At 37.6% G+C, this 23,239-nt stretch overlaps 1 protein-coding gene across 1 annotated transcript; it reads left to right on the top strand.

Annotated features, from left to right (window-relative positions):
- The first annotated feature begins 288 nt into the window (after nt 1-288).
- On the top strand, nt 289-23,227 carry si:dkeyp-19e1.3 (USP6 N-terminal-like protein). The gene is made up of 14 exons (XM_027173285.2): nt 289-640; nt 10,580-10,652; nt 13,840-13,925; nt 14,737-14,776; nt 15,001-15,081; nt 15,190-15,297; nt 16,644-16,753; nt 17,780-17,828; nt 18,630-18,750; nt 18,978-19,072; nt 19,169-19,234; nt 19,853-19,952; nt 20,053-20,205; nt 21,078-23,227. The coding sequence occupies exons 2-14, from the start codon at nt 10,587-10,589 to the stop codon at nt 22,124-22,126; spliced, it is 2,124 nt and encodes a 707-aa protein (XP_027029086.2). The 5' UTR covers nt 289-640; nt 10,580-10,586; the 3' UTR covers nt 22,127-23,227.
- Nucleotides 23,228-23,239: the final 12 nt, after the last annotated feature.

The raw sequence follows: 23,239 nt of genomic DNA on the forward strand, positions 1-23,239 counted from the left end.
AATTAATTACGGAAACTTCTTTCTCCTTCGTGTTTCTAGAAAAGTCTACTTTTTTTTCACATACACACTGTGTTGGTTTACTGTGTTTCTTCAAACGATATTTGTGACAATATTTTTTAACTCCTACCTGTATTCCGATAAATATCTTCTATCGCGACATGATTGGCTGTTAGATCATGCTCATGTAATCCGATTGTCCAGTAAGCAGTCTCGCGAGTATGAACTGACCAATCGTAGCGCAGGAGGCGGGACGTTTTTTCCACATTCGCTCTACTCACATATGCCGGTTTTGAGTAATAGTGATGGGTAGTTTTTGTCAATTTTTTTGGTCATAATTATACCCTAAACTGAATAAAATAGAGTGCAATCTGATACAGGTTGCTTTAGAAGCCTTGTGTGGATTAATTTGAATCTATTTAATCGGTAACGTTTATCAGAACATAGTCAGATAGAGTCGCTTGAAAGGAACCGAGTCGATGCGAATCATCGCGCTGAATCGTGTTGGCTTTCGGTTGTTCACATCAAGTTAGAATGGATGCGTGTCGAGTTCGTCTCACTTTCTCCTTACGTGCGCTAATAAACTATGAAAAAAGACTATTTGTGTAGCTGCCTTCGGAGTGCAGAAGATTTATACTAAACGGTAAGTGTTTTTATATATCTATATAAACATAATTATACGAATTTATTTGCCAGACTGTTCGAACATCATGATAGTGATGGCCGAGAACACACACACTCACACACTCACACTCACACTCATACACGCACACACATACACACCATACACACACACACACGATGTAAAGTTTCTTCAATTAGGGATAACACTATTTTTGAAGCTTTTGAATCACACAAAATACGTTTTATGTCAGTTCTAATAGTTTATGGAAAATATTTGCGATGGAGGCTTTCAGGTGTCGATACATTCATGTGTCGTTTCAGGTGTCGATACATACATGTGTCGTTTCAGGTGTCGATACATACATGTGTCGTTTCAGGTGTCGATACATACATGTGTCGTTTCAGGTGTCGATACATACATGTGTCGTTTCAGGTGTCGATACATACATGTGTCGTTTCAGGTGTCGATACATACATGTGTCGATACATTTAGATGATGAACACATCTGCTTTTTAAAATGACTTCTCGCCTTTCTTCTCACTCTAACCATTACACTGATAAAACAGCACCTTTTTTACGTTGTGTTATAGCTAGTTTTTCAATTAAAAGCTGCTTCAGACACCAGACTGCACTGTGTTGGTTGAATTGTGTTCATGGTCAGAAACACACTGATAATTAGTGAAGTATAACAATATTCCATCAGAAATCCCATTAAAGCACCTAGTGTGTGAATGTGTTCACTAAACAGGATGCAGTGTGGTCACAGACCTGCTTCCTTCAGCTCACTCACTACAAGGGCGTGGAAGATGTCAACTTCCTATTCAGAGGCCATAACCCTGATCACAGAAACAAATCAGCTCAGGAGTTTGTCCTTTGTGTGTATTATTATTATTATTATTATTATTATTATTATTATTATTATTATTATTATGAGTTTTATTCATCAATATCATTTATTTTTTGACATTTCTAGTAATAGTAAGAGAGGGATGCTCTTGGATTAATGTAGATTGAAAAAGTTCATGGATTTAAGAAATAAGTGATATGAAATCTCAAACATTTTAATTTGTCTCCATTGTACTGATACGATACTGAGTTAAGTATTCAAAACACTGGATCAGATTTAAGATTTACTTCTTAGTTGATCTTCTGGTGTTTTCTAGTGACTTGAACATGTTATTGCTTGTCTTAAAACGTGTCTCCATCACATCTGTGATGTTCTGCTTAACTTGGCAACATCTGCCTTTAAACAGTTGTCTCTGTTACTAAGAGGTTGATATTCTTGAGTCGGTATAGTGGTTCCTGTCAATATTGGTAACATATTGAGGATGGAAGGCGTGGGATCAGTGCATTTCTAGTTTGATTTAGTTTTGTGTACACATGAGTTTCCTTTACAGTATGTTGTTTCCTCCCACCTTTTAAAAACATGTAGGTTGATTGGCTACACTACATTTTGTGTGTGGCAGAGTGTAATTTTGCTTTGTACCCTGTGCTACAGAGATAGGCTCCTGGTTCACTGTGACACTAACTCGAATAAAGCACTTATTAAAGCTGAATGAGTTTTGTCCCAAATTTCCAACATTTCCTTTTGAGTTTGTGATCTATTATTGGGAACATTAATGTGTGAATTGTATCCCACGGGACATTGAGCCTTTCAGCATAGTTTTTTCTTGTTATCTTGTGAAGTCACCTGGATTACGATTTTGTAGACATTTTTCCCCTTGGCCAGCCTGCTTTAGCAGTCAGGTTCTATGCCAAGCTTGAACAAACAACAGTTGGATAATCCTGAGCTACCTGAAGGTTCACCATAGCAAATAAGAGAAATACTAAATAGATTTTGGTGGTATACTTAAAAAACTCTGCCTGCAGCATCTACTTTTCTTTTGACTGACTGAGCAACAGCGATGCACAAATGGTGACGCACCAATATAAACATGTCCTCGTCTCTGGTATGAAGTATAACGTCCGCTCATGTTGGTTAAATATGGAGCGTCTGCTTCAGATGTGGCTAAAAATGAGCGCTTGCAGCTGAGAGGATGTTCAAATTAGCACAGTATTACCAGGATGGCCATGTGAATGCTTTTGTTTAACTGGGATGAGTGCGTTATGAGTCAGAGTCTTGCACAATCTGTCATATGCAGAAAGCACTGAATATCAGACAGAGTGTTAAACCAGTGTGCAAGTGTGAAAAGCAGAACTCACAATGTATCTGGGTTTTGGAAACAATTGCAACTTTTTGCCCCATGTCTCAGATGTCTCAGAACTTAAGCTAAATTTTCATGTACAAAGTGTGATCTGAATGGACCTGAATCATTTTAGTTAACACTTTGATTCAGATAACGTCAGACACTGACCTTTTGCTAACACATCCGTATTAAGGTGTGTGATTACCACAGACAGAAATGTAGATGTATGACTGTTCTGAGAAAAGAAACAAGAACAGTTTACTGAAAACTCTACATTAGTAGAATTTTTTTAATGGTTTTATGAATTCTTGACTTCAAATTGTGTATCATTCATCTATTCGGTGACCAGACTAAGTTAAACACCATAATGTTCCCACAAACCCTCTAAAAGTAAACAAGAAGAATGATGCCGCGTACATGAATAGGGCAGTTGTTTCTTGTCACTTGGACTCATGTGCTGCTTTTGGGGGATTTCTATGAACAGCTTGACGAATAGCCATGCGCACAGTCTCTTGTCACTCAGCAGACTGGCAGAGGCTGATGTTGCAGATCTTTACCTGCTGCACACTCCTATAGTGTTGACCTGAAGTGTACAACAAAGACTCGATAATTGTTCCGATAAATAAATGGAAGTCTGTTTTCTATGAAACATTTATTTACATGTAGTCGTTCTGTATCCTTTAAGTTCCTCTGTTTATTTTTTGGAGCTTTTTGCCATCAGCCAGATACAGTACTGTATGTGATAAACTAAAACCTAAAAGTCTGTTTCCCCTTTTAACCTATAAAAAAAAAAAAAAAAAAAGTACACACACATGATCAGACATCCAGTGACTTTATTAGGATGGGGATTTTTTGCGCTATTAAAATTTCATCCATGACTGTAAAATAAAGTAAAAAAGCCCAGCACAAACATGTACTGTACACTTATTTTTGTTTTTCTTTTTGTTTTCCCTCAGGGGAAAATGTTAGGTACTGCATTTAATAATGAACCTACTCTAGTTCTCAGTGTACTGGCTGAAGTGATTCATCCTGAGTAAAGAAATATCTGCATTTGGTTTGTATATGTTGGAGCATTTAGTTTGTTTGGGCACAGTGTTGCACCGTTGCCTTTGTAAGGGTTACACCTAGTAGTTAGAAAATCAGTCAGGGGGGAAATCCATAACAGATCTGAAACTTTGCCTAATGCTGCAGTGTTTCCTTTTTAATTTCAGGCCACAGTGTATGGTATGGGAGGTAGTGTGACTGTTGTTTCACATCTCACTGTCTTTTGCACACAAATGCTTGTAAAGGGCTATAATTGACCGAATTGCCCTTTAGTAATGCACCAACGGTAAGCTACAAATTCAGATATGATGTAGTTGATCACAGGGTTGGTAATGATAAAACACTGCAACTTTATTTATTTATTCAACATCAGCACTGGTTCTTTCAGGATATCAGTGAGCTTAAAGTATCTTGTGTATATTAGCTCATGCATCTCGTATCCCGCAGCCGTACACAGGCCTCCAACACGTTCCGGACTGAATTGTTAAAGCCCAGCGATATGGTGATGTAATATTGATATTTTGATAAATTCTATCGCAGTACACTTTTTCCAAGAGATCACAGCTAGCTTCAGTATATTTGATAACAGATACAGACTCAGACTGAAAGCTTCTAGTTAGATGTTAATGATTTGTTGCTGTTTAAATGGTCAGATTTTGTACAGATTCTGTATTCACTTCTTTTTCAGTGGTAGCTTTTTTTTTGTAGAAATTAAATAAAGGTGAGTTATAAATTAATTGCTTTATTTATTTATTTATCTTTATTTATTTACTTACTTACTTATATCATTATTAGTATTATTCTTACCTGTTTTTTTAAGGCTTTGTTAAGGTGGTGCAGTGAATGTCTGAGAGTGATTTGACAGTCAGAACATGCAAATCACCTTTTCCTGAATGTTGCATACAATTAAAAAAGGCAATTAAAAAAACTGCCTAGAAAAGCAGGGTTTTATTTGATAGTTTGGCATGTTCAATAGATATTTGGTTTTGTAGAGGAGTTTGATCATGTACAGTTCTAATGTGCATGAAAATACAATACAGTTTATTACTATTATTATTTTTTTATTTGGTAATTATTATAAAGGGGTGCTTTAACCTATGCACTTTGGTTTTCATCTTTCATTTGTGCAAGTGAGAAGAGAGCCAATGCACTCGGGCCTCGGCTGAGTCTGATGGAGTCTGATGGCGGTGGCCTCTGTGCAGGTCCAGTCAAGGTGTCACGTGTTTGACAAGCAGGAAATCATTTCATCTGAGAGCTTAAATGCGGTCTGGATATTCTGGTCTAAAGCGGAAACATGACCAGATATGTGAGTTAGACCACAATCTGTATTGCTGTTGGACATTTACTCTACCACAGACATAGTTGACATTAAGTATGTGCAGAAATTATGCATGAAATCTTTGTCTACCTTTTGAAGCCAAAGTCTCTGGCTTTAAAAAATAACTGAGGAACTTAATCTGCCCATCCCATTCAGCAGTCCAGATTATGTAGAGCTTTTTTAAAATTTCGATCAAATATTCATGTTTCCCATGATTATCCATTTATTTATTTATTTTTAAGAAGATTTACTTTGGATATCTTCTTATACTAACAAGAAGATCCAGGTTTGTCCTGTTGTGCTGAGTGCTGGGATTGACCCAAGGTTTATAGTATCCTCAGAGGATGTTATGCTGGACCACAGACAATGGCCCATTGTAGCTGGCACACTCCCGAATGAGCCGAAAGAGACAAGAATAGCACAGCAGGCAAGATCAGCTGCCTCAAAGTCATTTAGTCTGTAATAAAAACGTAACACAGGGTCATACAAACATGTTATGTTACATGAATGCTTAGTAGCGGGAAAAAATAGTAACACTTTCAAATTTAAATCAAGTCTCAGTATCAAACACGAGCCTGTGATCAAGATGCAATACAGTTTACAATGTCGGCCAAAGCTGTGAGTAGCGTGCAAGCTCTTTACCACAGTGACATTCACAACACCAGATACGGAAAGTAACTACCGTTAATTTCTTACCATATTTAACTTGTGTGGGTTTTTTTTTATTATGTATCTGTAATTTACTCGATACTTTTGACTTTTTAGTTATTGCATTTAAAGAAAAAACTACTCCAATCTACTCTCTATCTCCACCACATTATCACAACATCTCTCCATAATCTTAATTTGTAACATCAGACATCTTTCACGATTTAAATTCCTACCGAATAAAAATAGTAACAGATCCTTAACACCCATCGGTCTAATGTGTCCTTTCCTACATGCGGCATCAGAGTTTTCCACTTCCACTGTTTTTATTTGGACATCTGCTTCTCAGTCCTAGTCTAGTCTGCATGTCTGGGCTTGACGGATAAGTCATACCTAAACACAGACCTGATCCTTGTTTTTTTTTCCGTTCATTCTGCCTGGATACGATTTCCTTGTAAGTTTAATGTTCAGATTGGAAAACGAAGACCTTATTGTATAACGCATGTTGTTTTGTCTGAAACTTTTACCGCATCCCACCACTAGCCTCCACACATCCTGCTCAGGTTTATCATCTCACAGGAACATCACATGGACAGCAGAGGAAATGTCACCTGTCCAACAGGACTGCATTTAGCCACTAATGAGCTGAGCATGTTTTTGCTTTCTTTTAGTTAGAGAGAACAGGGAGTTTTAAGATCATGGGAAGGAATGTGGGCTAAGAAATGGGCTGTCCGGGTCTGGCATCTTTTTTCTTTATCTATTGGATAGTCTAGAGATTAAAAGATTATTAAACCTTGCTAGGGACATTGTGATGTTCAATATAGTGAATACGGTATTCATGTACAAGTATATTCTAACAAACTTACTACAGAATGTAAGGAGCGTTGTAAAGTACAATCACAGGATCTATTAATAGATGGTTGTGTGTTGCTGATGTTATATGATGTTATATATGTGAAGTTTAAAATAGTGTCACATTTAACACCTTGTGAATAAGTATAGTTTCTGCAGCTGTCTTCCAACAGCTTGAGTGGATGACTTGTTTTTATGTTGACCGCATAGAACATAAAGTACATGAGGCATCAGACTAACAATTTGTGTAAAATTGTACCATTACGTTTATTTGTTAAAAAATAATAGTTCTACATGATACATAATATAGAACACACTTTTTTGTGTTGCCAGAAAAAAAATAAAACAAAAGCTTATAAAATAACTTTGATGCCACTTATTTAAGGTTTATGTAACATTGAAAAAGATGTATAGTAAAACATTCACAGTTTTAAAGTTTAACAGTACAACACGTCAATTTAGCTGGCTTCAGAGTTTATATTATTATATTATATTTATATTTAAAAAAAGAACAAAAACAAATGTCATAAACACATCATGCAATACCCACAATTAGTTAGGAAACTTTGTGTCTTAATTTGTCCTTGCAACAGTATTGTGTTATCAGAATAAGCAAGTTTGTAAGTAATTAGCTATGTAAACCTTTTAAATTTCTTATCTATATTGATTGATATTGGTATTTGTGATGCATATCTTGCATAGTTTTGAAAAAAATTGTAAAATTAAGGTATTTTTATGTTGTGTTGTGATATTGTTTTCAATTTACTTTCACTATCATGAGCAACATCATAACAGAGAGCTGTTTGCTCAATCAATACAACTATGATCAGCAAAGTTCTTTTTATAGATTCCCTGCATTTGTCATTTTTAAACTCTCTCTTTCTTTATTTCTTTCTCTCACTCCCTCTCTCTCCCTCTCTCCCCCCTCTCTCGCTCCCCTCTCCCCCACCACCCTAACTCAAATCTTACAGACTAGTGAGAATCCAAATAAAGAGTTGCAGCTGTGAGCCTGTGAGAAAGTTGTCGTCATTTCTTCAGTAGACGTTTGCTTGAGTTGACAGGTGTTGGTGCAGATGGTGGAGTAGACGCTCCATGGCTGTGTTTTTTGTTTGTTTGTTTGTTTGTTTGTTTTTTATGGGATTGCTGAGACCACCCAGGCATGTGGCTCAGAGTAATTACTGCTATTTACAATATGTAACCTGTAAAACTATTCTTCATTACTTTACCATCTAAAATATCTATTATACCCAGTGCACAGTAGTGTGGACCTCAGTCAGAGGAAATCTCACTACAGGAGTTTCCATTTCCAGTTGCTGTACTGTATTGGAAGTATTTCTTTAAAGTCTAGCTTCTTTTTGAGAGTATTTTTGATGGGTGCATACAGACGCTTGAAGGTCTTTCTCAAGCCTGATTGAGAGAGTTTGAACGAAAATGCCTTGAAATATGCTTTAATTTGTCTCCATTATACAGAGACTAAATGGAACGTAAACACTTTACTGGAATGTTTGGACAGTGTCCCAACAAGAAAATGTCATTTGCAGGCAGCATTCAAAGAACAAGTGGAATTAAAAACACTTGCAATAGACACATTGTCAGACCGTCATCATATGATGAAGGTTGATAAGCCTCACCTTTTCATACTGCTTATGCTCTAAATATCATTAGCTGTCATCCTTAAGGTCTTCATTATTTTAACCAATCCCTGCTATGCAGTCTTCTTTTTTTTTCTATCTCTTCTCTTTTATTTGGCTTCTCAGTAGGTAAATCCCTCTTCGTTTTTGTAAATATCTTCATGCAGATTGACTCAAATAAGCTTGCAAAAATGTTTAAGGCAGTTTCCTGTAGTGAAACCAGTGCATAAAACCAGGAGTTGGACTAGTAGCTGTGTGACATGATCAGTTTGACTGATTGATTTGATTGTCTGGAAGTTCTACAGAATGAACAAGTTGTTGAAGGAGTCATCGAATGTCACTCCAGACTTTCTGGCTGGTCAGGGTGGTATGACTGTGGTCATTATAACAAAAGGATGAAGAACAGAACAGTGCTGATCTGATTTAGCCTAAATTTCTTTTAATGGATCTTTAACATTATGAAATTTCTGTTGTTTTTTATTTCCCTTTATTTTGGTGTAAAATATTTATTTCCATAGACTATAAAGAAAAGCCTTCTCACGGGTCTTCAGAGGTTATTTTAAATTAAGCACTGCCCTTTTGCGGGCTGTAAGTTTTCAAAGCCATACAGTTTGACACATAATGTATGATGAAGTATTTGTCTCATCATCCAGTCTCAGATTCCTAAGATATTGATGTCATTTGTGCAGCTGTGGTTTTAGGGGAGATATCTGACACGAGGTATCATGTTAAGTCATATACTGTGTATTCGTAAATGTGTGCTAATCAACATGGACAGAGCTTACAGGGCTTTCAGACATGTGTGGGATATCTGGACTGTCTGTTTGGGAATTTGCTTGTGAGCTTGTGCAGGGTTTGGTGTGCAGTTTTAGGACCAGGAGTGAAGTGGTCTGCATTACGGAGTAGGTGAGTGATGCATGTCTGATGTAGACAACAGACCTCTCAATGATGGTAAAGTAGACTTTTAACTAGATTTCCCTTTGATAATAAACCGCTGTCTGTAGTTGGATGTGTTTTGATAAGCTCATATAATGTAGTCAAAGGATTATGGTTAAAATGTGCTTTGTTTGATGAGGACACACAGCACATTTTCTTACTTTTGGGCTTGTTATTGGCACCTGTAGAAGAGGCACTCGGACGAAAAAGCTCATGGATCTTTCATAACATAATGTGTAGTCATCAGTGAGGGGGATTCTATGAAAAATAAGATTAGTAACATAGCACACACATTTTAATTGATTTTTCAATCTTAGTTTAGCTCCTCGTGCTTTGTGGAGGTTAAGTAAACTTTATTTAAGAAACATTAATTATCAACATAGATGCCCAGCATTTATATTTTAACGGTAAACAAAAATATATGATAGCTGTTATAAGAAAAAATAATAATAATAATTTTGGAAGACGAGGCTGCCTGGAGAGATTATTTCATTCAGACCCCAAAGGGACAGGTGTCCAAACAAGCTTCTTTGATTATCCAAAAGTTAGCCAAAGTCTCAAACGTTTGGATTTTTTTAGCTTACAAAAGAAAAGTTGTCAGTGAAATGTGGATCTACAGGTGTAAAATGTAATTTCCCTGACACCTTTTCTTTTGTAAGCTAAAAAAAATCCCAACATGTAGTGGCAGAATGAAGCTGTTGCAGTTACTGACTAAAATACCTAAGAAACAAAAACTATGAGGAAATATCCTGCAGGTATGTAACTCTTATTGCATGAAATCACATGCTGGTTTCTAGAAGTGTAAAAAATGGTTGAACATCTGCACTAAAGATAGTGACGTTTGTCTTTGTCTTTACTTATATACAAGTGTGACTATTTTGTACAACTCCAAATTCCAGTGTCACAGTTGCTCAGTTGTTTTGTTCCAATAATAACTTCATACCGTGGCAAAATGATGACATCATCTTACTTAACTTCACTATATTGCGACTTTTGAAGTATTTTGAAATTTCTGACCTTTTACACATTATATACATGAGAGGTGGGTGTTATGATAAATAATCAAAAGTCTTTTCAATTTTTTCACGAAAATTGTAGTGTTGCATTTCCAAACAACAGAGATGATTCTTTTAATATGTACAAATATTCATTATTCAAAATCTATTTAAAATGACATGCATCCCATTACCAGAAACATTGTAGAAACTTGTATTGTGGCGTAGTTTATTACAGTAATCATATATAAAACCATATTATATCACCATATCGCCCAGCCCTGGTTCTCCCTGTATATGACTAAACAAATAACCTTGAGTCTATTTTTTTGTTGTTTCTTTCCTAGATTTGAGATGAAGAAGGACATTGACACCTTAATAGCTGAAGAACGAGCTGAGATCATCTTAAAATATGACAAGGTTTGTCAGATATCATTGTAAAGTGGTTCAGTTCAAGCCAAATTGGAAGGCAGCCATTGTAAACACATTGCTTCTGAAAGCTTCCTGTTCAGACAGGATTTTATTTAAGTGCCATTCAGGCACTGCTGCAGTTAGCAGCTCACGTTTGGGGATAAACAAACTTCTGAACAGTTCCATAGCAACCAGTGAAGTGTGAATCTATGATGATCTCATGATTGCTGTTGGTGCTCGAGCAGCTGTAACACCACATCTTTACTTCCTGCTTGGCTCTTTCATAGTCAGAAGCTATTGTTTAATTATGGTTGCATTTTCAAACACACTTACAAAAATGTTGGCTAGAAATGGGGATCTTATCTCACTTCAGAGTGGTTTTGGGGTATTATTGCTCAGTCACTAGTGTTATCTGCTGCACAAACAGTATTAAGTGTTGTGGCGACAATGCGAGAACTAACAAATTAAGAGCACAATTTAACAATTTTATAAAAGTGTGGAGGTTTATTGTGTTTTGTGTACTGGACTGCAGCAAAATACAGTATTTTTTATTTATTTATTTAACCTTCTGTTCCTTTTATTTTGTTGCTATTTTCTAGGTTTATTCAACAGTAAAATCGTTAAAGTACAAGAAAATAATGTACAAAATATGTCAAATCCTACGCATGCTTTGATGCCTAGTTAAAGAGCTTTGGTTAATATTCACATCAAGCACTTGAACGGGGAAATATGTGATCTCACTGTGGTTTTTTTTGGTGTCAGACTGGTCGGATTAAGTGTATCAGAAACTGCTGATCTCTTGAGGAACTTCTGGGAGTTTCACACTCTTTAGTCTTTAAAGATTACTCACAATATTGTGGAAAACACGATGAAATCTGCTGCGAACAGAAAAGCAACTCAGAAAGCTGAAAACTACAACCCTTGAGCTTAATGGGCTACAACAGCACAAGACAACCTGATATTCCCCTGCCTTTTTTGTCACTTTAGTTGTTAGGGCAAATTTTAAATGCTATTCCAGATTTTGGCCAAATACATCTTTTAGGGGGATTTTTTTAAAAGCTTTCCGAGATGCAGTTATGCTAAATACCGAAAGGCATTTTAAAGGCATTTTGACAGATTGAGATGTTTGTCCCCTTAATTTTTATTCATGCAGTTTGAACATGTTGGAGAACCTTAAAGATAAAAAAAAATGCTCACAGCTCTGTTTGTAGCAACATCTAAACAACTGACATCACTATCACCCCAATAAAACTTTGCCTTAGACCCAAATATCTGGGTAAGAAGACTAACCACACGAGTCTGCTTCTGACTCTCTCTCATGCCGTGTATATGTGAGAAACTAGTGTGAGAGAGCAGAACCACAAAGAGGAACAAGTCAGCATCTATTATTAGCTGTTAGATTTCAGAAACGATTGCACACTTGGCCAGGTAACTACAGAAAAGCAAGCAGTGAAGATGTAAAAGAAGGAGAAGGAATCGAGATTTAAAAAACAGAGCCACATCTGTAGTTCATCAGTTTGCTTTTATAGGTTTAGACCAAACCACCTGATTTCCAAAAGGTGGAAAACTACAAACACGGGTGAAATACATAAGCTTTTTTAAAGTGGATTTAATAAGTGTTTTTTTTTATCTTCCTCGAGTTTATTTGTAAATGTAAAGATGTAGCTTGACCGCAGTGCATTGCATTGGTCATTGTACCTTGACTGCACTATAAGTCATGCACTATAGAGGGAAGATCAGTCTGTTATTTGTTTGGGCAAATTTAGTGAATAAGAAGCCATTTGGGATTCAACTAGGATTTTCAGTTCTTGGTCAAATGTGCTAAAGCAACATATGGACTGAATGAAGTAATGATCTTGGGAATGTTTATTTTTTATTCATATGTAAAGTCACTTTTTTCGCTGTGTGTAGGGAAGTAGTGACTTTGTGTTTGTAATCCTGGAATGTAGCCAAACCACTCAATTTAAGGATTTTTATTCTGCTGCACATCAAGTCAAACACCCAATACATATTCTACTGCAGGGGTATTCAATTAAAATTCAAAGAGGTCCAGTTACTAAAATTTCCTCCCAGCAAAGGTCCGAATCTTATATTGTCACTTAAAATAGTGTACCTCATGTTAATAAAATCAGTAACGCACATACATTTCTATATAATTTATTGTAAAATTTCAAGTGTTTTCAAAGTCTGAACTTGTATGGCACTTAAATGGAAAACAATACTGTAGTTGTCTTTACTACATGTCAAGTAACAGACAACAGACACTGAATTTCTTCTGAATAAAATAAATAAAAAGTGCAAAAACACAGCTTTGTGCAGCCTGAACAACCTGGCCTATATTTCAAGTAATGTAAAACATTCAGAAGCTTTTGAATAAAATCAAAGTGCTTTTAATCTTTAAAAAAAAGGGCAGCTCAAAAGTCTTTTGTTTAATTTTTTTCTTAAACATTAACTACATTAGTAACACAGGAACCTTACGCAAAAGGACATTTCAAGTAAAATAGAACAGGGCAGAATTTACTGAATAAAAGAAAAGTACAGAGCTTTGAGCTTCTCCCTTTTTCCTCTCTCCTTTCCACCTCTCCTTACTCCCTTTCCATCTCCCGTTCCTAGTGAGAGAAATGGGCATGTAACTGTCCTGTCAGCAGTTTGAATCTTAATTGTCCTGCCAGCATAATTAGGTGCATTAGTGCCACCTTCTGCTCTGGAGTATGGAACAGAAACAACCTGTTTTTGGCTTGGCTTTTGATGACGCTCCTGTCGTAATAACTAGATTAACTGCGCATGAACGAAAGATTTATCTTTTTTATTAATATCAAAGAGCTTATATAATATTATAATATTAGATTATAATAAGGAGATGCTTAATATTTTCATAATTTTAACGGGTCTGGGCAGACCCGTCACTCGGTCCGCCATTTGGTGATGCCCGTTCTACTGTATTATTCAGCTTTAATTCACCTCAACATCTTTACTACATTTCATATTGTTTGTCCATGTTGGTCAGTGCTACTACAGAATGAAGACAAACAAAGTGAAATTCTACATGAAAGTTTGTTATTTCAGTGTGTAATAATGTGCCCCTCCTCATTTCCCCTCGCGGGTGTGCTAGTACATACTGTTTCTCCTTGTGTACATTCTGCTTGTTCTCTGCTCCTGCTGATTTCCCCTGAATTCTTTATTTGAATGGTTGCAGGGCAGAGTGGAGGGCGTGCACATTAACCCTTGGGAGGATGCCGACTACAAGGTCTACAAGGTCACGGACCGCTTTGGCTTCCTGCAGTAAGTCTTACAATGTTCTTCGATGAGTGAGTGTGAGTGAGTGTGAGTGAGTGAGAAATAGTGTGTGTGTGTGAGTGAGTGAGAAATAGTGTGTGTGTGTGTGTGTGTGTGTGTGTGTGAGTGAGTGAGAAATAGTGTGTGTGTGTGTGAGTGAGTGAGAAATAGTGTGTGTGTGTGTGAGTGAGTGAGAAATAGTGTGTGAGTGAGTGAGAAATAGTGTGTGTGTGTGAGTGAGTGAGAAATAGTGTGTGTGTGTGAGTGAGTGAGAAATAGTGTGTGTGTGTGAGTGAGTGAGAAATAGTGTGTGTGTGTGAGTGAGTGAGAAATAGTGTGTGTGTGTGAGTGAGTGAGAAATAGTGTGTGTGTGTGTGAGTGAGTGAGAAATAGTGTGTGTGTGTGTGTGTGAGTGAGTGAGAAATTGTGTGAGTGAGTGAGAAATAGTGTGTGTGTGTGTGTGTGTGTGTGTGTGTGTGTGTGTGTGTGAGTGAGTGAGAAATAGTGTGTGTGTGTGTGAGTGAGTGAGAAATAGTGTGTGTGTGTGTGAGTGAGTGAGAAATAGTGTGTGTGTGTGTGAGTGAGTGAGAAATAGTGTGTGTGTGTGAGTGAGTGAGAAATAGTGTGTGTGTGTGAGTGAGTGAGAAATGGTGTGTGTGAGTGAGTGAGAAATGGTGTGTGTGTGTGTGTGTGAGAAATGGTGTGTGTGTGTGTGTGTGTGAGAGAGAAATGGTGTGTGTGTGTGAGAGTGTAAGTATGTGAGACAGTGTGTGGGATTCGTGTCTCATTTTATTACTGTTGATTTTATTTTTTCCAGTGAGGAGGAGTTACCCACTCCGAATGCAGTGGAGGAGAAGGTCTCACACACACACACACACACACACACACACACACACAATGAGTATAAGAATGATTCTATTTACAGACATCAGATACAGCAACACCCTCTCTGTGAGATTTTAAATGGCCAAAACTTAAGACACTTTTTTCCCTTAGTTTGTCACCCATGTGTTATGATGTATAGAAATGGTGCATAGGTTCTTCCCCTCGATCATCAGCTTTCACAATGTTCTTCTCACAGCACAAAAATCAGGAGGTGGAAAGGGTGGACAAATGGCTTAAGATGGTGAAAAACTGGAACAGGTACCATAACAGTGAGAAGGTGAGTGCCACAATGTTCCAGTTACAGTGGACACAGATAATAGATCCCAGTCCAGTGATCCCAGTCCAAATGTATGTGTGTGTGTGTGTGTGCGTGTGTGTGATGCAGATGGTCAAGCGTGTTTTTAAGGGGATTCCCCTGCAGCTGCGTGGCCAGGCCTGGGCTCTCCTCCTGGATCTGGAGAAGGTGAAGCAGCAAAATGAGGGGAAATATGAGGTAAGAGACTTGGGCAGGATGTGTGTTTGGGCTTTCCTGTGCCCTATTATTTCATAAATACAGGACGGAGAGGAGATTTGTGATTTGTTTGGCCAGACATTTTTAAGTCTATAGTATATATCGTCTATATCGACCTTAGTATGATAAATTGTTTTTAACTGAACTATTTAAAAGAACAGAAGTCCAGACTAGTCCAATGTCACTAAAACTACAGGGCTGATTCTTACAACCCACCACACATTCGTGTTCTAACTGTGTAAGTGGTAGTTCACTCATTGGGAAGCCTGTAGGTGATGAAAATGAATTCCTGACTAAGAGAAACTATTCAACATCATGAGAGATAGAAATTTAATCATCTTCAGCTATGTAACCACAAGAGAACTGCAGTTATGCAGAATCAGGAATAATAGACCATCACAGCAGATACACAAGGGTATGGATTGTGATAAAACTTTATGAATGAACGCATGTCAATTAAGTAATAAGTCATCCATAGTAATAGGTGTGTCCTAAATGGCATACTATACAGTGTGTGTTTATGCGATGTGCTGTCTACTCTACCATCAGGTTTATGAATTTTATAGGGTAGAGTTTTTTAGGATTTACTATTTTTTTTAAACTAAACAGAAGTCAAGGTCCGGGTCAAGAGGCTTTTATTGTCATTTCAACCATATGTAGGTGGTGCAGTACACAGTGAAATGAGATAACATTGCTCCGGGACCATGGTGCTACACAGAATGCAGAGCAACATAAAACCCACCCAGATCTAAGTACATTACATAAGTAATAGGTACATTCTGTGTAAAGTACATATGTGCAAACAGTTCAATAGATTACAATACAATAGTACACACAGGGCAGTGCCAACAGAAGTACCCTTCTGAAGGTGAGGAATCATAAAACAAATCCGTCAGTGCCATGAACTGTGCAAGATTCTATAATAAAAAAAAAAAAATTTGTTTTTGGAATTTTTTCAGGTAATCACACTATTTATAACAAAACGGCTTTCGGATGCACCTTATGAAGACAACCCCCATTCATCCATTTTAGAGTTCTTAGTCAAGCGTCCTCTCAGCAACAGAACCACATGTGGTTGATGAATGAACAGAACAAGACACACTCGTCTCTAGACTCATATATTTTTCCTTTGGTATTTACCTCAATTCTCATTTGGTATTTATCTCATTTCCCAGCTGTATGTGACTGAGATGTGCACATAACAGCCGATAGACCGAAATGCAGCACTTTCCTCCATACTGTACAGCAACTCTGTTTTAATTGTATTGTCTGTTATATACAGCTGAAATCATACTTCATTATTTAATAATATTTGACCTCTTTTGCAGAAAATGAAGGAACAAGCCAGGAGCTTCTCAACAGAAATCAAGCAGATAGACCTGGATGTCAACAGGACTTTTAGGAATCATATAATGTTCATGGAGAGATTTGGAGTCAAGTACGTCTCAAGCTAAACACACACACATTTAAACGTGAGCCCTGAGAGAAAGATGACATGCTCTAATGGTCTGCTTTGTCTTCCTGTCATACTGAAACCTGCACATGCCCAGCCTTTGTGTGGCTTTGCACTTCACCAAAATCATTTTATCCTTATTAAAAGCCAGCAGTGTCTGTTTTTATTTCCTTTCTTTTCTTACATTCCATTATTTGATTCTAAAGGGTTTTTTTTTCTTTTTCAGCTATTGTTTTGGTGTGTTTTATCTCCATGGCGTCGTGTGTTCTGATGGTTGTGAAATAAATACTTTGGACTTTGTAAAGCTGTAACCAAAAAAGAGCCACTTCCTCTCTCTCTTTTTTTTTTTTTTAGTTTTATTTCCTGTAAGTGAGCGAGGCATTACAGGAAGTAACAGCCCTCCGTTCACTGCCCAGAATAAATGTACTGTTTTCATCCTAAACAATAAGAGGGGGTAAAATAATGTCCTGTGGTTTCCTTTAGTTCATCATTGACTCCGAGGCTAATTATGGTTAAAACTCACGGTTCAAACTGAGACGTCAAAACAAAGCTTGCGTCAGGAAGGCAGATTTTGTTCACACAAAGGACATGGAGAGGTACCTGGACGTGGGATACTGTTCAGAAGTCATGATTTATAACATAAAGCAATGATCAGTTCTGTGGTCTGGGCTCACAAGGCAGCAGGGCATGATGTGCTTTGACACTTTGATGTGGTTGAGCTGGACTACATACAGGAGAGGATGTGTATCAGTGTTACCTCTCCACAGTGAGGAACATGTACGCCTACCCCTCCGCCCTGTTAACACCTCTGTGCATGTCGGAGCAACCCTATACACAATTTTTTCATGCATCTGTTTCCTGTTTTCCCTATTTGTTTTCATTTAGTATCATTGCTCATGTTACTAGCAGTAGCTAACTGATACTTCCATTAAAGCTCATTTTTGTCTGTGTGGTCTTTTTCAGATCAGAGATTTAAACTAATCATTGCATTTTTTTTTTGTCTTTTAACAGACAACAAGCCCTGTTCCATGTGCTAACCGCATACTCGGTCTACAACACGGTGAGTGTGTTAACCTAAACAGGAAATATCCACTTAGCTAAGCAGAGGAGAAGTGAAGAGCAACAAACCCTACACGCCTTTTGCTCTTCTGCTTTCAGCTCTTTTGGCTTCGATGGAAATAAATTTAAAAAAAAGACAGAGAGAGAGAATCTGAACCATGTAGTTGTGTTGTTCTGAATGTGTCCATTTATGTGTCAAGAACCAGATATAAACATATATGACGGCTAGTATGTTATATATGTATGATGGTAAGACTATGACATGACTGACTGTGCTGAGGCACAAAGCACTAACACTGGAGATTCCTTTTATAAATGTCACACAGACATTTAAATATCGCAACTTATCAGCATGCTCTTCTTCAAGGTTTTCTTTTGTAACTGTGTTCGCAAAAAAAAATCTGCTTATTTTTAAAGCTAGATAATGTGACACATTAGCTGTACAAGTCCCCATGTGAATAAGCTGTTAATATTAAATACATAAAATATCAGAAGCACAATAACCAGTTATTTCTATAAATAACTTTTATTTGTAAATATTTATTTATTTCTATAAATAACTTTTACTAGTTCTAACTATAAATTATACATTTAATAAAAATAAAATAATATGAAGAAGAGGCAGTTTATAAATAGGTATGTCTGTCTTTATTATGTGTAACGTGAATAAAGTCCGGTCCGAGTTACCGGTTTCCGAGTTTTTTTTACAATTGCTTTATATGAAGGTAATATATAATTTATTCAAGTGATGTGTAATTGCATCTGTGATAACTGACTGGGTTTTCTGGTGGGGGTTCTGCAGGAGGTGAGCTACTGCCAGGGCATGAGTCAGATCGCAGCCATTTTGCTGATGTATCTGAACGAGGAGGATGCATTCTGGGCCTTGTCTCAGCTTCTCACCAACCAGAAGCATGCTATGCATGGTGAGATGAGATTGTGTTTTCTCTCTCTCTCTATCTCTCTCTCTCTCTCTCTCACTCACTCACTCACTCACTCACTCTCTCTCTTTCTCTCTCTGTCTCTCTCATATTTATTTTTATAATTATATTTACTGTCTGAATGCCTTAATTTCCTCAGTGCCTAGTGTTCATGTTGGTTGAATTGTTGTGAGGTTTTTTTTTTACAATATCATCTCTACGATTTCTTCCAGGATTCTTTATCCCTGGCTTCCCCAAACTGCATCGCTTCCAGGCTCATCATGACCAGATCCTGGCTAAACTCCTTCCAAAGCTAAAGAGGCATTTGGTGCGCTCTTTTATTCTGATAAATTTAGTCAGACAGGAACTTAAAATGGTAGGTTACCTTAACAGACTTATTTTTTCCTGATGTTTTCTCCTTCAGGATAAGGAGCAGATGACTACTGGTATATACACAACCAAATGGTTTCTGCAGTGTTTCATCGACAGGGTGAGGAGTTTCTCACTGTTATCTACACTCAGATATCCTGCCTGCACCATAAACCACTATTCAAGAATGGTGTTTCATCAGCTTTTAAGCAAACCTATTAAATGTGGACGTAAACATTACATTGTGCACAAACGTCATGTTCCTTCCTTAAACCATGGGCATCCAAACTGTTCTAAGATATGTGCAACCAATAGAACTGTTTATAGAAAATAAATACATATTAGAAATGCTAAAGAAAAGAAAATATAAATATTTAGATATAACAAAATACAGTCTTCACGTCTTTCCAAAAATGGCTGTTTTCTCACATTAAAGACAAAAAATTGGTAATAAATAAGTCTAATATTATACACACAATATGAAATTCTTTTTTAACCAGCCTTCTTATTGCTCACACAAATCCAAAATGCACCATAACAGAACAGTGACAGCCCATGATCTGTTCTCTTACTTAATACTTATTGACCTCATTACAAAAAAAACCCTTCGTATTGCAAACTTCTCTATTTTTGTAGTCGTGTCAGGAACTTCCTGCTGAATCTTCTGATGTGTAGACACTTATAAGCTTGATGTTGGGACTTTCTATAATTTGTCAACCCCAATGTCCTCATCAAACAGACACCATTCACATTGACGCTGCGCCTGTGGGACATTTATATACTTGAAGGAGAGAAGATTTTACCTGCTATGGCCTACACGACACTTAGAATGCATAAAAGTAAGTATCACGTGATGTATTTGCACTCAGAGTCTTGGAGGAGTTTAGTAAGTCTGTTATGATGTCATGTTGGACACACAATATGCTTCTACCTTCTCAGAGCGTCTGTTAAAGATGCCTTTGGAGGAACTGCGAGAGTTTCTGCAGGAAAGCATCTCCTCCTCCTTCCAGATGGGCGATGATGCAGTTATAGAGCAGCTGCAGGCCGCCATGTCCGAGCTACGGAAAATGAAGCTGGATCTTCCTCCTGCACGTATGCACTGATATTTGTTTCTATTTGTATTTGAAAATGATTAAGTGGATTTTTAATCATTTTCCCCATAAACTAAGCACAAATAGATTAAAGGATGAAGTAGGCAAGAACACATTTCATGATCATCACCTAATTTGTCAGATTATTATTATTATTATTATTATTTGCTAAAAACTGCTATTATCTGCTAAAAACACCTTCTTTAGACTACTGACATCAACCAATCAGGACAATATATCTTTCCTGTCAGTATTGCTGTAATAAGCTTAACCTAGTCAGAGTTTAAAGTTAAGTCATTTTCTATCATTGTGCATTAGAGACAGAAAGTGAGGGGAAAAACAAACACCTCAGTCTTATTTTAGTTACAGGCTACATAGCCAGCTGTTTGATGGCACATGTCTGATGTAGGTTTCCCTCCTTAGTGTAGCAAACTGTATAGTCAGTGTTGTAGATTTAACAGCTAATACTTCTGTATGTTGCTTGAACCAAAGCAGTTTTTAGTATATACATCATAACTCACTTGAGAGTAAAGAGCTGCTCCATTGTTTACTGTTGATGTGAGCAGCCATGTTGATTTGCATCACTTCCTGAACTCAAGCAGACCTACATGGAATTCCGCAATAAGGAAGGTGTCGGATTTTATAAACATCATGCCACACTTGATCACTTTTGGGTTTTAGCCCAGGCAGCTTGCATTCCTGTATTTGGGAGCATTACTTTGAAAGGAAGGAGCTTTATCTATTTATACTAAATTCTCGACTATTCTATTGAGTCCAGATTTATTGACTAACTACAATTTGGTAGCCAAGAAGATTGAGAAAAGATACAGTAAGCGCTTTAAACAAAGTATATTTGTTTTTCTGTTTTTACAGCCAAAGGTGATGAGCTACCAATGAAGCCTCTGGGCATAGAGCGTCCGATTGTGCTAACCCCTATAACCTCTGTTCAGCCAGTCAAAGACGATGAACAGCTCCCAGCTCATCCTCACACAAATAACCCCATCACAAAGAATCAGCCCCCACCTGTTCCTCCAGCAAAACCAGTATCTCTGTACACCCAGACACACTGTCCAGAACTCCAAAGCTCGTGTCCACAGCCTGAGACAGAAATACCAGAGACCATTGTTGCAGAGGAAAGTCTAGTATCCTCTTCTGTAAGCAATTCTCTGTCTCCGGAGATTATAGAAACCCATTCCAGGGCAGATTCAGGTGAGTGGCCTCCACCGTACCTGCCCGCTGAAGCTGATTTATACAGCGTGGACTCTCTGAATTTCCCTGAGCTGCCTCCACCTCCTCTGCCCTGCCTCGACCCAGAGTCTGGTGTTTACCTTTCACCCTCAGGGGACTCGCTTTCACCAGCACCAATCCAACAGGAACTGTCTACATCACCATCCTCCTACAGAGCACAGCGACAGTTCGGCAAGTTCCCTGTCAATTTTTATGTCCCAGCATCCCCAGGAGCTCGAAGGCCCTCTGAACAATCTCACTATGACAATCTGTCTGAAGAAGAAGAGCAGCCTGGAGAGAAAATTCCAGAAATTCGAGAGAACTTGCACCTCTCTTCTTCTCAGCCATGGCCTTCTCCACCCAGTTTCTTTTACATTCCCGAATCGGCTCCAGCGGCACCAATGAAGTTCCCCTCAGAATACACCAACACTGGTAGCTGTGAGACATCAAACTGCACCTTCATTCAACCCCCACCCGAGCTTGACGACCCGCCCTCCACTGTTTCTTCTCCTCTGCTCTCTTATGCTGCCGTCCAGTCTGAGCAGAACCAGAACCACACCTACAGGAACCAACTGCCGCGTCCCAAACTGCCAGTAAAACCTGCAGCACTTTCCTCCGGACCCACAGCAGCTTGTGCTGACTTTAACCGGATACATGTCCCGACTTGCCAACCGCCAAAACCAGTGACCTTCTAGCACAGGAAACTGTGCACTCTCTTTTGTGACATTGCAATAAAATAAAGAACAAAAGAGGCCGTGTTGTGTCCAGTGATGGTTAGGATTTTCCCAAAGTAAAGAAAATGCTCATGTCTTACGCTCACCATAGGCACTCAGGGTTTTGTGACAAATTTTTTGTTTTAGTGATTTCTAATGTAGCATATGAGTGGAAATGGTGTGTGTTTGTGTGTGTGTGTGTTTGTGTGTGTGTGTGTTTGAGTGTGTTAGGAGCAGCTGTTATATTCCTGTTTTTGTATTTGGTTTTGTAAGTTTTCATACATTTTTAATAGTAAGTCAGTTGCCAGTATTAAAACTCTGATTTCGTTTTTGTTTACAATGCAAGGTAAATTATATTATTAGAAGGGTGCGATTATTTTGTTTATACTTTGAGATAATAATCTACAGTGCTACAACAGTCTAAAGCACAATAATCTTATTTTTTCCCCCCAGAAAAATGGCTTAAAAGTATTATGAATGTGTGTACAGGGGTTGTTTAGGCAGCTTTTGTTCTTCGTTTTTATGCAAACGTCATGTAAAGTGTAAAATACATACTTTTCCCAAAAAAAAAAAATTGTTGTATGATGAGGACCAACTTCTTTTTTGGCACAAGCCCCGAAGTGGATCATTATTTTCCATGGAGTATTTTTGGCTGACCAGTAGCGCCATCCTGTGGAAGACTCCAAACTGTATTCAGGGAAGATGATGATCTTACTTTGAAGTACAGTGCAACAGTGACACCATCACTTAGATGCTCACATACTTACTTTAACAGTACTTGTGTCTATATATTACTTCTGTTTAGACAAGTGTGTTCAGAGAAATGTTCCCATTTGCTGGCAAAAGGAATGTCAAAGTGGAATTTCTTTTGCACCGTTTATTTTTATGAGAAGAATTATTTAATAATGTTTAGTTTTGTGTTTCTCTGCTGTAAATACTTTCACAGCATACCAAAAATGGCAGAGGAAATGATATGAAAAAAAATAATGTGCGTCTTCTTGTTATGGTGTAAAAATGATCCTGATACTAATCTGGACAAGATTTATATTACATTATTCTTTTGGAAGATGTTTATTAGCAGTATGTTTTCAGAAG

The sequence above is a fragment of the Tachysurus fulvidraco genome, chromosome 10 (assembly GCF_022655615.1).
Source record: "Tachysurus fulvidraco isolate hzauxx_2018 chromosome 10, HZAU_PFXX_2.0, whole genome shotgun sequence".
NCBI classification, from domain to species: Eukaryota; Metazoa; Chordata; class Actinopteri; order Siluriformes; family Bagridae; genus Tachysurus; species Tachysurus fulvidraco.

Coding starts and splice junctions, on each gene's coding strand:
- si:dkeyp-19e1.3 (XM_027173285.2), top strand. CDS start 10,587: ATGAAGAAGGACATTGACACCTTAATAGCTGAAGAACGAGCTGAGATC. Junction 15,082..15,189: donor GGTACCATAACAGTGAGAAG/GTGAGTGCCACA, acceptor TGTGTGATGCAG/ATGGTCAAGCGTGTTTTTAA. Junction 18,751..18,977: donor CCAGAAGCATGCTATGCATG/GTGAGATGAGAT, acceptor GATTTCTTCCAG/GATTCTTTATCCCTGGCTTC.